Source organism: Canis lupus, chromosome 7 (assembly GCF_003254725.2).
Source record: "Canis lupus dingo isolate Sandy chromosome 7, ASM325472v2, whole genome shotgun sequence".
Classification (NCBI taxonomy): domain Eukaryota; kingdom Metazoa; phylum Chordata; class Mammalia; order Carnivora; family Canidae; genus Canis; species Canis lupus.
This window is the reverse complement of record NC_064249.1, coordinates 34298050-34314886: the sequence shown is the minus strand read 5'-3', so window position 1 is coordinate 34314886 and position 16837 is coordinate 34298050. Positions and strand designations below refer to the sequence as shown.

Sequence of the window (16837 nt, the reverse complement as noted above, 5' to 3'; positions counted from 1 at the left end):
TACTTCTCCCTCTGCCCTTCCCCTGCTTGTGTGCACGCACTTTTCTCCCCCCTCTCTCTACCTCTCATATAAATAAATAAAATCTTAAAAAAAAATTATGTTGCATCTTAGGGAACCTGGGAATGGTGACCAAAGGCAGATGTGAGATGGAGAGTAAATAATGTCAACAGTGTCAGATCAAGGATGCATACAAAGCTTGATTTCACAGTCACACCTAAAGCACCCCCCCAAAAAAAACAATAAATAAACCACACATTTGAAGGTGTTGGGACCAGATGCCAGACGGATACTTCTGGTGCCTTAGGACTGACTGGCTTCTGTAAATGTTGACGTGTAGTTTCATGAAATTGAAGGTTACTGAAGATTGTTCGCTCCATCTTATTTTTAAAAATCTGGTTCTCTTCAATAGTAGTTCCTTATAGTGTCTTGAATCTTAAGATGTTCATGGCTTGAAGGAGACGATGTGATGGTGGTATTTCTTCACAGATGGTGTGCTTAAAAGGGAGATCGTTTGGGGAGTTAGTTTAATTCCTCCGTGTTAAGAGCCATGAGTTTGTAGGAACTTGCCGTTGTTGATGTTCATTGTGCTAGAAGTTAGAACCACATAGACCAGTGATACCATTGCAAAGAGTAACCATGACGTTAAGTGGCCCCTCTCTGCCCGCAGATGACGAGGACGGTATGGACTGCGTGGACAACGAGCGGCGGCCGCACTTCCCTCAGTTCTCCTACTCCGCCAGCGGCCGGGAGTAAGGCCCTCGTTCTGCTCCTTCACTGTCATCCCAGATTTCTTCCTGAAGACGATTCCTGGACATCACAGCAGTCGTAGCTCTTACAAAGCAGGAGCGCCTCCAGACACCCCAGCCCACTCTCACCCCCACAAGAACACACATGTACGCAAACACACTTGTTTGTTTTTGCATGAAATTGTATCTCCGTCTACGGTCTCATGCTGCTGCTGCTACTGTCTTACTATTCTAGCAACTTTAAGAGGTAATTTTACAATCTTTGGAAGTCATGAGCCCACCATTGTTCATTTGTGCACCAGTTGTCATCTTTCGATCTTTTAGTTTTTGTTTTTCCCTAACAGTGAAGGCTAAATGAGATACACTGATTCTAGGTACATTTTTTAACTTTCTAGAAGATAAATCAAAAACTAATTAGACTAAGAAGATTTAGTTTATAATTCAGAACAAACAATTGTGGCAGGGTGGTGATGTGCATATGCAGAATTTTAGGAAGGCACAGGAGATCAGTGCGTACCATGGGGATCTCGCACCCAGACCTGGCCGGAATCCATAGGGAAGCATCTGAGAGAAGGACCGAACAACTGTTGAGCTAGAGCGATAGATACACACGTAGTCCCTGTTGGACACTGCTGAGGAAGCCCGCTATTCCACCTGGACATCCAGATTTCACGGGCGGTCGTTGGCAAGATGAACACTGTTCTTCCAGGGAAGGAGGCATATGCACAGCAGAGGCAAGGTCGCTTACAGGCTCTATGACACGATTTGCACCAGAGAGCATTCCCCCCCCAACCCCCACCCCGTGCTTGGAAACCTTTTTCCCTTCTTGATATTTATCACCTCTGATGGCTGAAGAATGTAGACAGGTATAATGATCCTGCTTTTCACCAAAATTCGTACACCAAGGTAAACAGGTGTTTGCCTTATTTGTTTTAAGTTTTGACTTTCAGTTCTTCGTGGATTAGCTTTTTCTCGGATGTTAAACCTTTGAATGTCCTTTTATGATTTTGTTTATATTGCAGTAGTATTTATTTCTTAGTGAAGAAAAATTGTGTGTCATGTTAGCAAATGCAGCTCCAACTTACATGAACTAGACTCACTGCAGTTTATTTTGACCCATGTGCAAGGAATGTACACGCCAATGAGAATCATGCACTTTTTCTCCTTTGTAACAAAATCTGATGAGGCTCTGAAATTGTACATATTGGTTAGAATTGGGCTCTGGGAGAAGAGATGCTGGCACTGAACCCCTTGGTGCTCAAAGTGAGAAAATCCCCAGGTCTCCGTGCTGAGGGGTTAAGGAGATGGAAGGATGGAAGGATGTTGCTGTTGCTCGTTTGAGATGGAAATGCTCTGACGGCCTGGTGACATGGGGCCGTGAAGGAAACAGAATCTGCGTGACCGTGACAAATGCACCGTACTTGGCAAAATGCACACATCTCGAGTATTCAGAGTAGGCAGTAAGGGATAAGAACCTGGTGTGTTTATTCCGATCATGGTACATTTATCACTGAATTAAGCCATCAGGGAGAAAACAAAACAACACACAAAAAGAACACCTCCAACTTTTCTTTTTCTGTATATACTCATGTCCCCAGATTCCAACATTTCTCACTGAAAGGGGACATGTATGCAAACCTCATCTTTCTCCTTCATTAATGATGATCTTCAGATTAAACCCTTTGGTGCTAGGAGCTGACATTTTCCAAAGCAGCCTATGAAGTCCAGGGGCCGGGGCCGTGGCTGCGATCCTGGAGAAGGATGTGGTCACCCGATCTGACAGCTCCCCGTGGAGGACGGCAGCGTGACCGTGACGTGGGATCACTGTTGTCAGAGGAGCAAGTGACTTTCTGAGGAGGATGAATCCCATTCATATGCAGATGTCTTAGCCTCGGACGCTGGAGTGTGGATCTGTAGACGAGACACCACTGCTGGCGGTGGGCAGGCCACTGGGACTGACGGGGGTCAAAGGGCATTTTACTAAGGCAGCTAAGACATATTCAGACATAGGTTGATCCTAATTTTTCATCTTCCTACCTGAGTGAAGTTCATCCTTAGCATGGAGTAGGAAGTTACAGGAAATGGTAGTTCATTCTTACTTACACATGTAGCTTCACTTCTTCCCCCTTGGAATTCTGTTGACTGTCTCACCTGGACCAGAGAGTAGCCTAGAAGGTGTGTCCTGCAAGTCGTCTCGCAGCGTCAGGGCCGAGGGGCGCGGGTGCGAGGTGCGAGGCCCAGCGGGCGGCTGAGGCGCCCGGTCCTGCGGAGCCGCGGACCTTCTGGGCCCTTCGAGGGGGAGGCGACCCCGTACACCAAGCACTTCCGTAGCTGCCCCCCCTCAGGGGACTTCCGTGACCTTGGCCAAGGCGGCCTCCTGAGGACGGGTGACCGCTGGCCGGGCCGCGAGCCGGGCTCGCTCCCTCGGGCCGCGGGCGTCTCCGTGGCTTCCAGGCTGCCTCCGCCTCGCGCTCGCCCCCGGGGGGGAGGGGGGGCGGGAAAGCTGACGCGTGCGTGAGAGTGCGTGCGTACGCACACGAGTACGTGCGTGTGCGTGCCCTGCGCGCGTGCGTGGAGGTCCCGCGCCGCCCCGCCCGACTCCCCTGGCGCCTGCCCTCCCGCCTCCGCGCCGCCATGGGGGGGGGGGGGGGCCGTGTCCGCTTGGGTCGCTGGCAGGCTGCTCACAGCTTTGCTTTCTACACTCACTCCGTCGCGTCAGTCCAGTATTGTTTGCAGCGCCCGGTCCTGGTTCCGGCTTCTTCCAGCTGACTGTTCTTGCAGGGGCCCCTCGCTTCTCCTCGAGGGCAGGAGGGAGGGCCGCCCTACTAACTGCAGGGTCTCTGTATTACACCTCAACGTACACACTTTGCTGCTACTGTTCGTACTGTCTACAGTAGAATCTCCTTATCTTGCTCCTGGTAGTGCGTTACAGGCAAGCATGAAATGTAAAGTATTTATTTAAATAAAAAGAAAACCTCTAAATTGGTAATTGAATTACCTCCCTGTAGCTTTATAGTTTGTGACATTTCTTGACCTTGCTAGTTCTTTCATTAGATCCGCGCAAGATCTAGTCATCTGGTTAAGGATTTTAAGCAGACGCAACTATGAACCCAAGAAAAACTGTATTACTATTATTGTCGGTCATACTAAAACTGTTCATTTCCTTAAGCATATGACCCACAAGGATGTGAAATAACTACAAGAAACTGTTTTTGTACACTGTACATCCTTAGTATTTTTACACGTATATGATAGGGATGCACATTATTTTCCTTCGTACAGACGGCTTAAATAAAGCACTATGTCAATCTGCTACTTCTCTGTTTATTGTTGTTGGACGTGCTTCTGTAGTCTCAGAAAATGGAATATTATTCTTTTCTGGAAAAAAAAAAGATTCTTAATAGCTCCAGCTGGTATTAACGCCCCCCCCCCCCCCCCATAAAGTGTGCAGGAGAATGACGTCCGTCTCTCATAGCCCAGGTCGCACACAGGATGGCTGTGCTCCTCCTTCACTAAGATGGCAGTAGTGCGGTTGTGCCAACGCGGACGAGGGGCCCCACTTCTGACGGGGAGGTGCCGACCGCTCCGCGAGTTCTGGGGCAGGAAGAAGGTCTCCTTCTAACTTCCCACCAGGCGGCTCGGGCCCAGGACGCTTCAGGAGTGTCGCTCCTCGGTAGTTGAGTCTTCCTGAGGACGTTACCCGTGTGGCTCCGCAAACTTCTTCCTCAGAGTGTGTGTTGGCAAATGAACAAACTTAGTCGTGGGTGAGAGGTGGGTAGGGCGGCTGGCCTACAGCCTGATCATCTAGACTTGTTTTGGATGGGGCCTTTTTCTGATTTTACCTCATAAACCTACTCTTGTACAGACTTGGCTTTGCTCATGTGACTAATTGGCTTTGGGACCAAAGTCAGGCAGGCACGCATGCGTATGTCGCACGCCGACTCTGAGGGCATTCTTCCGTGTGCTCTTACCGCACAACCACCGGGATGGACAGATCCAGGAGGCTAACATAAAGTGACCTCTATAATTCTTTAAGGGTGCTATTTGTAGAATATCGTGTGATTTATTTACTGTAGTCCTAAAACAGAATTAGGGACGACTAACCGCTCTTCCGTGACAACCTCGATGTCTAGCACGTTAGAGCAAATCAAACACTGAATCCAGATAGAAGTTCTGCTCTCTCAGGCTGGAACCTTTTCCATGCTCCAGAGACTTAAGAACAGGTCTTTGCGTGTGTATCATCCCAGCCTAATCTCGGCCCTTCCCGAGAGGCCACAGGGGGCCCAGGGAGGGGGGCCCCGGGGAGGGCGGGGGGGTGGGGGGGGAGGCCTCATGCCTGCCGGCTAGCCAGGAGACCTGCCTGAGGTCCGGGCCTCCGCCTGCAGCCTTGCCTTTACTGCTTCACTGTCCTTCTCAGAGACAACACGACACTTTCAGTGCCCGTTTCTATTACTTTTAAGCATCTGAGGGCTTAACTGTGTGTGTAGTAGAAATACTCTCTTAAACTAATGATCTGTGTACAGATACCTGCTAGACCTCGAAGTCAATTTTGTAATTCCACGAAGTACATTTGTAGGCTTCTCTCAGATACCGCACATTGGAGAAGAGACCCGACCACCAAGCCAAAGACACTTTGTCTGTTTTCGTTGTGAACAGTGGACAGGATACAGAGTGCTTCCTGATGCCTCCTGACTGTGCAAAGAGTAGCAGGATGATAAATAATGGGAGACTTCCGAGATGTTGATTCAAATCATAAGCAGTGGGAGGATGATCCCTAGCTCCTGAAGAGGGAAGGAAACGTGAATGGCAGGAAGAAAGTCTGGTCCTTCGTACCCTTTGGCCTAGTTAAAATATGTGCCTTTTTGGTGTGTTTCGTTCATCACTACAAGGTAAAAAGGAAACATTACAATTCAGGTCTTTAAAAAGTTCATTTATTGAAATCCATATGTGTAACAGCATTACAAATGAGCATATCTAAAAACATAATCACTTCAAGCCATTTCTGGAAACATCCTGCAGGAGGGCTCCTTGTCTGGCACCAGAGCTGAGCTGCAGCCCACCCGGCTCGCAGGTGTCTCCAGGCAGTGGACAGGGCGCGGACCCAGCAGCCCGCTGCCCTCCAAGGCTCTGGCCGCTGGCAAGGTCGTGGTGCGTTGTGGCATCTCACGAACAAATCAAATGAATGTAAATATCTCTTTGTAAACCATTTCTTTCACTCTGTTTCGTCCAGGTCAGCAATCAGATTGTCGCATGCTGGGTAACTGGAAAAAAAAAAAAAATGAAAATAAAAAGTGAATTTAAATAGATCCTGTTCTTCCCTGTGATTTGTCTTCTGCTGGTTGAGAGGTACCCCTTCTATGTTTACAGAGAAAAACAACTCTTGCTAAAAATGCAGAGAGTGTATGTAAGCAGACACAGGAAAAGCTTGCGCTCCCCCCAACCATGGATCAAAGGCCTTGTCAGATAGAAGGGTGAAGTGAAATATTTTGTTTAAAGGCTTTAAATCTAAAAACCACCTGGACTCCAGACGTGTGTCTGCCTCTTGAGGAAGGGCAGTCCAGTGACAGGGCAAGGCTGGCGAGCCACCACTTCCCTGTCCTGGGAAGGAGACCTCGATCCATGCCAGGGTGTGTTTATGGATTACAGCTGCTGAAGCTAGAACAAAAACAGGATGTAGGCCGTGTGTCTCTCAGAAATTCCTAGTGAAATCAAAACGAGCTAAAACCTCCCAAATTTTTAGAGTCACTTTATTATAACATCTATAAAGGCTTTTTTTTTTTCACATGGAAACAACCTCCTGCATGCTGGAAGAGGGAATTTTGTGTATCTGGCCTCTTCATTTTAAACAGGAATAAATCTGGGGCGCCTGGGGGGCTCTCAGGAGCCGAACCATTTACCTTCGACTGGTCACCATCTCAGGTCTTGGGATTGAGCCCCACATCAGGCTCTCTGCTCAGGGGGGGTCGCTTCTCCCTCTCTGCCCCTCTCCCGGCTTGTGCTCACTATCTCTCTCAAATAAATAAATTCTTTTAAAAAATAAAAATAGAAAAATAAACCAGAATAAATGTTTCAAGACTAGGTGGTGAAAACTGGGTTGAAGGAGTGACAGATCAGTGGAGTTGAGAATACCATTGTCTGCCCTGGCCCACGTGGCTGCTCAGGTTAGCTTAAGCCACGGCCAGAAGTGGTGCCAGAAACCACTGCAAACAGCTGCACTCCACACAAGGCCCCTACTGTCTACCTACCCTGTACCACATGGGAAGATGAATAAGGCACAGTCCTTGCCCTCCAGCAGCGGGAGGTCCTAAGATGGTGCGCAGTCCCCTCTGGCTGGCTGGCAACCATCTTCCAGAAAGATGCATGGGCCTTTGCACACACCCCAATGCAGATTTCCTGAGCTAGAACTGGCAGGGGGGCCGGGGCCTCCTGGGAACCCAGGCTAAGCCACGATTACTTGAGGATTTCCAACACGGGACAGTGAGGGAGAGATCAGAATTCACGCAAGAGAAATAGGGAATCCAGTCTGTTGCCTCTTTTGAGAAATGCAAAAAGGTAATGTTGACATCCCGGGCAGGCTTCTCCCACTTCTCCCTGGTGCCGGGATCTGTGAGGAGGAGGCCACCAGAGGTCAGGCGCGCAGCCACCGCGCCGAGCGGGACAACCAGCGGATGCGCGTGCGGAGTCCGCGGAGACGCAGAAACGGGTCAGGCAAGAGCAGGATGTGACCGGACCCCAGGCAGAAGCCCCCCCCACCCGGGCCGCGCACAGAGCGGAGGTGAGGTCCAAAGAGGCGTCCCACAGACTGCACCCCGAGCGTGAGGGCGGGCCTCGGCGGGGTGCGTGCGGCCTGTCCGCTGGGGGCCCGGCCGCTGCCGCCTCCCCGGGCCGGGCGTGCAGGTGCGAGCCCCGCAGCCCCAGCCTGCGCCCCCCGCCCGCCTGCCCCTCGGCTTGGGCCGATGCCGGGCCGTCCTGCGGCCGCGGAGACGTCGGGGCCCGGTCCCTCCCCGCCACGCCGCGCCGCGGCTGGGTGTCTCGTGTCGCCGGAGCTTCGGGACGAGCTTGCCCGGGCCCGGGGCGGCGGCTCGTCCGAGAGGCCCCCCACGCCAGAAGGGCGCCCTCCTAGCGCCCGCCGCTCGACCCCTAACAGCCTTCTCTCCACAAACCCTCACTTCTGTGTTTCTTCCTGGGGTTTGACTTGAATTCGGAGTTGAAAAACGGAGTCTCCGGGTGCTGCGAACTGCTCCCCAGGTGACCCACTGTGGGGGCCGCAGAGCCTTCTCTGCCCCCCCACCCCCCGCGGCTCCTCTCTGCGGACCCCCACGCACTGGTCCCCCCAGAGCCGGGACCCCCACCACCTTGCTCATCTGCACATTTCCTGTCTCTGTGTGGCCAGGTCCAAAAATGGCCCTGCTCCTGTGCCTCTGGCCAGAAAGCCTCTATTTCTAACCAGAGACCAGAGTCCCGCCCCCACCTCTGCTGGGGCTTCTGAAGCTTGTCCCGAGGGAGCCGAGCCGGGGAAGCCACCAGAACCGACTGTCGGGGAGCCAGAGCTGGCTGCTCCGAGAGACACACAGGTGGACGCCCCGGGGTACTAACACCACGTTGTCAAGAAGTTCACCTCCCTGCCATTCACTTTCCAGTTCTGCTCACCTCACCTCTAGGCCTCATTTGTCCTGCCTGTTGGGAAAGAACGTCAAATGACTGATGCAATGGCCCCTTGACGCCCATGATCTCCGCGCCAACAGGGCTGGCCTCATGGTCACCTGTGCTGGAGGCAGGGTCATGCGGGGGTCCCTCTTGAGGGAGGCTGGCTCTAGTTTTAAGGGTTTGTTTTTTTTGTGTTTCTGTTGTTGTTTTGGGGTTTTGTTTTAGTTTTAAGGGTTTTTCTTTGGGTTTGGGGTTCAATTTTGACCAGGACCTGAGTGATAGGAAAGCTACACAATTTGCCAAGAGTGGTACAGAGCAGAGATCTGAACCCCAGCAGTGCGACCTCCAAATCCTGGCTCTTTCATGCGAAAGAGCACACAAGCCACCAAGGGTGATCTGGAAGGCCAGAGCCCGAAGGGCAGCTGCATACACGGGCCTCATGGACTGAGTGGTCACCGACTGGCTCTGGAGGAAGCTCTCCTCACCAGTCCTCTGCAGACTTCGCGGAATGTGGCCTGTAGGGGGGACCGAGACGTGACAGATGCCGCAAGGCACACGGCGGGTGCCCCTGAGTCAGCAGAGGCCTGCCTTGCGCCCAGGGGAGTGACCCACACGCTCGCTGACCTTCCTGGAATCCAGCTGTTGGCACACCCAGTCCTTTCTCCCCTCGGGCTGCCCGGCCCCGCCTCTGACGACCACAGGTCTGCACGGGCAGAGGTCAGGGCCCCGGGTGCCCTAGACCACGGGGACCATGGGCCTGGCTCCCTGCCTCTGGGCTCCCCAAGAGGGAAGGGGCCATAGAAGCCAGAGAAGGGAAAGGTAGAGGCAGGAAAGCCTTGCAGAACGAAGGCAGGCCAATGATTCCTCGGCTTTCTGGAAAACAGAAGCTGCGGCTGGACCGGGGACCCTCAGCCCCGCGGGAGGCGGGAGGCCTGTGCACCCAGGGCCCGGGTCGGAGTGCCAGGGCGCCGCTCCTCCCCAGAGCTCTGCAGACACAAGAGTCCTACACCTCGTGCCATGCGGCTGTGTAGTCTTCCAGCTTTCTGGAATCCCTCGAGTCCTGCGAACTTTCTCTGCACATGGGCAGGTGTCTGCGTTTTATAGGGACCATGTTTCCATGGTAAATAGATTTTTTAAGAATTCCCAAAGGACAGACAGTGTCACCAACAGCAGAGAGAGGAGCCTCTGGCTGCCTCATGTTTGAAAGCGTTAAGAATAAAGACAACACTGACATTTGGGGTTGTAATGTGACGGAATCACAGTCTTTTAAAGGCAAGAACCACTTCTCTACACTCCATGCAATATTCAGTGTTTTGTTCACTTGTCTAATTGGATTAAAATATTTAGCTCCCTTTAAAATCTTGATTGTGAATTTATATTGCAAAATGTAATGTCTGACTCAGGAAGCAATAAGTGCAGCAAGTATGTATCTGAAGCAACAGAAAATCCCATTTATTTTTCTTCCATGAGTCTCATTCTGAAATTATTCACTCTTGGACAAAGTGAACTGTTAACGGGAGAGCAAGTGTGGCTTCAATAGAGCCGTATGTGCTTTTCAATATTAATTACACACAGGGCCTTCCATGAAGAGGAAAAAAAAAAAGTTAAACTATGCTATTTGAGTTGCTCAGGGAAGTTAGTCTGAGGGTCATGAGACCCTTATGTTAGAAACACAGCACCAGGGGTCTCGTGTCACTCTTTAAAAACATTCAGGCAGCAGGGAGTTAATGACATTTTAGCTGCATATGTTCAAGTGTATTTAAAAAAATATGCAAGTCACTTTGGTTGACAGTGTCTTGTACACAGTTTTGAAAGAATCAGGGCAAACTTTAACAGAGTCAGTTTTTATTTGAAAAATATTTTCTGGGAATGTATCAGTGTTTATTTTTGAGACTGACAATTCGGGTGAAAATCAGGATAAAAACAAAAAAACAACAATTTGGTTGAAATCAAATTGTTTGTTTTCATCTATTTAGAATTCTTTCCAAAAAATCTTGGTTCAGGAGGAGGCTTTCTAATTTATTTTATTCAGTGTATTTGCTGTTCTATTCAAGCACCATCTGTCCTGCAGGTAGCTAACTTTGTGGAAGCGCCCACGGGAGCCGGGCGAGGCCCCCAGGGCACAGGAAGGACCCCTGCAAACCTGTGTACACCTCCAGGGCCCACCCTGGAGGAGCTGCTGGCGCCCTCTCCTCAGCAGGACCCCTGCCTGGTGGCCCTCACGTGAGTTGGCATTTCTGAAGCTTCAGGTCACAAATGGGTCCTGACTTCCCTGCTCCTCTGTGCCCATTTCTTGTGCTCATTTGGGCTCTCTTGCACGGGCCCTTCAGAGTAATGAGATAATGTCCATGATTTTGAATATAATCACATATGGCTGCTGGATCCACGCAGGAGTTTGAATCAAATTAGAAAGTCCATTCACTGCCAAGAATGCTCAAAAGTCACAGGGCCAACTGATTCATCACTGATAAGTCAGCCTCTGGAGCTGCTTCCTGCCTGTAGAAATGTTTCCTCCACAGGGAGGAAAGGGAGCCCCTCCCCAGACGGAGCACTGACCACAGAGCCCCAGGCCTGTGGAGAAGGCGGCTATCACCAAATGCCAATCTGCTGAACCCCAAGTCATTGCCCAGTGAGTAGCAGTACACAGGCAAAGTCTCAGCTGTATAAAGCCATCCTCGAAATGGCCAATTTCTGTTCCTTCCCATCTCTCAGATGCTTTTCTCCCCAAGAAAAGGCTGATTTCCTAAGCAGCTGGCACCTCCCTTCCTGGCCAGATGTTAGAGCCCCAGGGTGCTGGGTCGTTCAGAACAGCGCCCCTGCTGCCGGCTGCCAGGCCCTGCCTGCATTCCCCTGTCGCCTCGGACACCAGCCCCATGCCACCATGGCCAGAGTCTCTCTGTCCCCCCAAGAAGAGGTGACAGGGCAAGTGCCCAGCCCCGCCTGTGACAGAGCTGCCTGCTGTGCCCGGGGACAGCCTGGGGGGCTGTGTTTGCAGTCAGCCTGGGTGGGTGTCTTCAGGCTCTTCTGTTTCTCCACAGTGACCAGCAGAGCCATTAGAGGACGTTTTAAAAGCCATTTTCTGGAAGTCACCTGTCTGCAGCATGAGGCAGGAGAGTGACAAGGCCAGTTTCCAGTCACACAAATAATAAGTCAGATAAGAAGCCCTGATGAGTGGTGGGCACCCTGCACCATGCACCTGACTGGCCCCCTGCACGAGAGCAATGTGAGGCCAAGCCGGGAATCCTCATGGTTAAAAATGTCACTGTGGCCCAGTTACAACGATGACCATCTCCCTCTGCCAGACATGCTGTTGTGTGCCTTTCAGAATTTAAGCAGAAACCATTTAGAATAATAAGCCTTCTGAATAGACATAGCTGCTTCCTGTCAGAGACCACAAGCCAACCCGAGGCCTGTCATCTGCTCCAGGGCCCAGGGCTCAGGACACAGGAGCAAACCAGAGGCATGGGACTCAGCCGCAGAGCAGCTGCCCAGGCCAGGAAATCTCCACTTTCTGTTGGGTGGTGGGTGGGCAGAGAGACATATAGTTTGACATACACAATTAAGTCATTATGCCTAATCCACCCAGGCTGAGAAAACGGAAGCCATCCCTAGGCAGAGATGAACCAGTGTCCCTCCAGGAAAACAGGGAGCACAGTTGATCACTTGGGAGCTTGCAGCAGGCAGTGTCCTCTGATATCCCTGCTGAGGGCGCACAGTGGCCTTGTTCACTTCAGGGGCTGGAAGCTAAAGTCACAGTTTCAGGGTATTCCATGGCCAAAGCAGGTGTAACACCACACTTGGGTAGAAAGAGCAGGGCTGCGGTTTAGATATTCAGCAGAGAACTTGCAAAACTGGATCCCTGCCTCTCCTTTGAACAGTAGTATTTGCTACTGAAAGCCAACAGTCCCTCTATGAAATTTCTTTTGTCGTGTTCATATTAAAATAACTCCAAATGTACTATTTGAATCTGAAAGATCCCTTTAGAGATGAGCCAGATGGGCTGATATCAGATAACTCAGGATGGTCAAATCATCTCTGTTGCTTCAGGCAAGAGAAGAAAGACCTGCTCATTTTTCTAAGGATTTTTTGAGGTTTGGGGTTTTTTTTTTTAATGCATTTTATGAAAATTTCGCAATCCATTTGGCAATTATCAAGTTTTTAAAGCCCTGGAAGAGGTTTCTAAGCATTGATGGTCCATGTTAAGATCTGAGTGATTGTAAGGTAGGCAGATGGGGAGTTAAAAGGGAAACCCTACATGATAATGATCTGGTCCAGAATGGACAGGAAACTGCCATGTGCTCGGAGCCCGTACAGAAGACTACCCATAAGTCATTCTGAAGTGGTTCTTGGCTCCTAAAGCCAAAGGATTTGCTCACGCTATGAGCCTCTGTCTCTCCACCACGTGTGACAGGAGCCCAGTCACCTGCCTAGAGAGCCGGTGGCCCCCAATCCTTGGCGGGCACCACCAGGGCCTCCTGTAGGACCTGCCCAGGCATTTAGAGTGTGGCCGCGTCGGCCCCACAGGGGCCGTGGGAGGGGCCTGAGGGCGTTGGAGAAGAGCAGGGGAGCAGTGGGCACAGTGCTGCTGGCCCCAGAGGCCTCTGCCTTCTCGCGCTTCTGCTGGGCCTCCTCAGGTCTTGGGCGGGGAGAGGCAAGGGAAAGCCCTGACATTTCCTGGGCCTACCGTGTACAAGTGATTCTGCGCAGCACCTGAGGGCTATACTCATGACAATTCCAGTATCCCTTGGGGTTAGACTTCAGTTGACTTATTCTGAGCCTCACAACAGCGGAACAGTCTGGAATCATGCTCCACTCTTTCTGCCTCCAAATATTTCAGAGGTTCTCAAACCTCCATGTCCCTCAGAATTATCCAACCAGCTTGTTAAAATGCAGATTCCTGGCCTGTGTGAACACAGGCCCCGGAATCCGTGTTCCTCAAAATTGCCCATTTACAAGCCTGCCGGACGACTGTGCTGCGTGGCATGAGTATCACCAGGGCGCAGAGTATAGGTGGGTCCCCAACCCCAGGCCTTAATTCAGGACTGGCTCTGGGAGCATCCTCTTACTATACGTGGAAAAATGAGTAGTATATGGCGGGGGATTTGGTTCACTGAATATGAAAATTCACTCAGAGGACAGCAGCTCCCCAGTATCCGTTTGGCACATTTGAAAGAATGAGAGACAGTTTCCCATCCTTTTCATTTCGAGAGGCATTTTTCCCATTAATCATTCCAAGCACTCGCTGTGTGGCATCCCCAGGTGCTCACAAGGCATCTGGGTGCCATCCTAATCCAAAGCGGAGACCATGGCCAGGCCCTGGACCATCCCATTATCCTGACAACTGCTTGATGGGGCACAAAGTACAGCTTCTCTGACAGGAAGAGAAGTAACTTTGGGGAAAGAAGTCTCATTGCACACTCCAGACTCCCCTAGATATTCTCTTTCCTCCATTACCCCTTCTGGCAGCCCCAGATAGAACCTCAATGGTGAAGGCCTGGGCTGTTGCATCAGACTTAGGTGCCACTGGTAGTGTCCTTACTTGCTAGCTGTACAGGCTGTTTGTGCCTCAGTTTCCCTACCTGCAAAGTGGAGACAATAATCTATCTTGCAGGCTCGTTCAAGGGTAACAAGAGTCCGTGCAGTGCTGCCAGACCTTCCACAAGCACTCGGAAGCTCAGCTCAGTTATCCCACAGCTGACTTCAGACAAGACCTCTGCATTCCACTCACAGTGGCTCCCCCAACTGGCAGCACCTCTTTCCTCAACCAATTCAAACCATACACATCCCGAGTGGCAGTTCTGAGTCTGCCTCCTGCAGAAAGCCTGCTCACCACTACAGCCCTCCGCATCTTTCCACTGGCTGTGCCACAAGGGAACCGTGCCCACACACAGCTCAGCACTTAGCGTGGCCTGTTCGATCATGGGTTGTTCTTGCACACAAACTTTAGCTCCCTAAAGACAGCAGGCTGGTGGCCCATGCAACCCATGTCCCCCACAGTGCCCAGCACTATCTTCAGGATCCCCCTGCCGGCTTACTAGCTGAGCCACGTGATCACTTGGGGGTTTCACCTGCGAAGATACAGCTCTGAAAAAAGGAACAAGAATAAGACCCATATGCAGACCCCTGCTGGGTTCCCTGGTAGGTGAGCTGGCCCTGAAGATCCCCACCCCTGCATTAGGTTTACACAGTACCTGGGATCTCAGACACCCCACCTCTTCTGACAGACTCTGTCTCTCCAGCAGAAGCTGGTTCTGCTTGTTGAGAAGCTGTACCAGCTGCTGGGCCGTGGCCTGGCTGTGCTTGTCCAGCTGCTTTAGCCTGCAGAGAAATCCACCACAGAGTTAGGGATGGATCCCGACACATGGGGGCAACAAGCTTTAGAGAGCAAGGGAGACAATGGCCAACCTAAGGCCTTCAATGTGCTCCACTGCTGTCTGTGTCTGCGGGCAGCTCTGGACAGTGAGCCAGGAGCCCTAAATCCACGTGACCCTGAGATGTGAGGCTCCGGCTGGCCGGAGGCTCTTGGAATGCAGCATTGATGACACCGAATGGAATTGCATCAGACGTGAAAGGGAATCAGGAGCTCTCTCCATGACTTGTCAAATAGGAAACACACAGATAAGTTGGATAAGAAGACAACTGAAACCTTAAGCTCACAGAGGTGGAGGACTAGGGGCCTCAATGGCTCCATTGTTCAGCTGGAAACGTCTCTGGCAGGCTGGAGCAGACAGCCCGCCCTGGCTGGGGAAGTGGGCGAGGGATAGCAGAAACACTGAACTAAGGGGTTTCCATTATTAATCACTCAGTCAATCATGAGCTCCGGCATCGCTGACCAGATGTCTTTAAAGATCCTAAATTTGTCATTCTGCTGATGGGCCCTCCTCTCCAGACTTGCTAATTCGCTCAAACTATTATCCTCATTTGTCCACAGACGGCTTCCTACAGCACACTCACCCCTGGAAATGTAGGCTTTGGATTAAATTTAGAGTTGCACAACTACCCAGAACTGTTCTGGAAAGAAGTTGAATGTGTCAGGCACCCTTCCTCACTGACCAAAGGCACCGTTGGTAAAATTAACTTGTATTTTCTTGTTTTTTTTTTTTTTAAAGATTTTATTTATTTGAGAGAGTGAGCAAGAGGGAGAGAGAGAGAGAGCATGAGTGGGCGGTGGGGCGCGCAGAGGGAGAGGCCGACTCCCGGCTGAGTAGGGAGCCCAATAGGGGGCTGGATCCCAGGACCCTGAGATCATGACCTGAGCCAAGGGCACACACTTCACCACTGAGCCACCCAGGCATCCCTATTTTCACAAAGAAAGGATTTTAAAAGCTGAGATGTATTTCAAACTCCAGGCTACCCATGCAACACTCACTGGGCCCAAGGCCCCGACGGGACGCCCAGACGCTGGGCCGTCGGCGGTGCAGCGCTCCCGGCACAACCAAGCACCGCCAAGGCAGAGACTGGGCCTGGGGTGGGCGCGCTCCTCTCCCCACATAATAGGGAGCCGGCACCTGCGGGCAGGCCAAACTGCATTCTGGGAAACCTGATGATGTTCTAGTATCGACTCCCGCCCGCCCAGATTCTCGTGCTACCTGCAACCCTGTCCATTTCCGAGACGGCATCCACCCCGGGCCCTGCCCGCCCTTCCCAACTTGGGAAGGATCTTTGTTCAAGCTGCCCCCGAAGGCACACGTGCCGCAGCTGGGGTCCCCACCCAGGTCTCCTCCTCCTCACGCACCGCGGGCTCCCGCTTTTCAAGCACGCCGGGCCTCCTGCTACCTCCGACAGCGGCAAGTGCGAGGAGCGGGAGACCCCGAGCGCACGGCAGGTGCCCAGGCAGCAGGGCACGCGCTCACACCGGCCGCCCCGCCCCCTGGCCCTGGCCCCGCCCACCGGCCCTGGCCCCGCCCCCTGGCCTCCTGCCTCCTGCTGGGTTTGGAGAAAGAGCAAGGGCATGACTTAGTTCTTCCACTTGTGTGTGTGGCCGGCCAGGGCCAGGGTCAGGGGCCCCGGATCACAGTGGGACAGAACCGAACACAAGGAGCCACCACCCGAGTTCGAGCGCTCCCTCCTTCGGCACCGTAATGCTTCCTTGCCCCTGGCGCCCTGCTTCTGATCTCGGTGAAGCCAGGGCACTGCAGCTTTGGGAAGCCTCCTCTGTCCCCACCACCACCCATCACACTGTCACATGGGGACAGTTTTTCCTGAGAGCAGTCTCAAAACCACCCCATGGGTGTCAGACCGAATACTTTTCCTGCACCACCTCCTGGACAGAGCACAGCAGGGAGGGGAAAGGACATCCCAGGGCGGCAGAGAAGCCCAGCCAGTGGGCTTGGAGGGCATGGGGCAGGGGCATCTGCCCGGGCTGACCCTCGGACAGATGCAGGCAGCCACCACTCATCTGAGTGGGTACTGTGCTGTCAGCATTGGATCGGGTCCTCTAGAAG

At 52.1% G+C, this 16837-nt stretch overlaps 2 protein-coding genes across 21 annotated transcripts in view; one reads left to right on the top strand and one right to left on the bottom strand.

The window, feature by feature from the left end:
- The window catches only part of AKT3 (AKT serine/threonine kinase 3), a 309052-nt gene extending 304991 nt beyond the window's left edge, over positions 1–4061 (top strand). For all 8 annotated transcript variants that reach the window (XM_025430554.3, XM_025430551.3, XM_049112398.1 and 5 more), the window contains one exon: positions 668–4061. In XM_025430554.3, coding sequence (XP_025286339.1) covers positions 668–753 — 86 coding nt within the window. In that variant the 3' untranslated portion in view covers positions 754–4061. The remainder of the gene's footprint in view (positions 1–667) is intronic.
- Positions 4062–5661: 1600 nt separating this feature from the next.
- SDCCAG8 (SHH signaling and ciliogenesis regulator SDCCAG8) overlaps positions 5662–16837 on the bottom strand; it is a 242196-nt gene continuing 231020 nt past the window's right edge. For 9 of the 13 annotated variants that reach the window (XM_049112394.1, XM_049112387.1, XM_049112392.1 and 6 more), the window contains 2 exons: positions 14585–14711; positions 5662–6007 (listed from right to left, as the gene is read on the bottom strand). In XM_049112394.1, the coding sequence (XP_048968351.1) occupies positions 5978–6007; positions 14585–14711 (157 nt within the window). In that variant the 3' untranslated portion in view covers positions 5662–5977. Of the gene's footprint in view, positions 6008–6262; positions 6402–14584; positions 14712–16837 lie in introns of those variants that run through there. The other 4 variants (XR_007411968.1, XM_049112390.1, XR_007411969.1 and 1 more) reach the window with 4 other exon arrangements.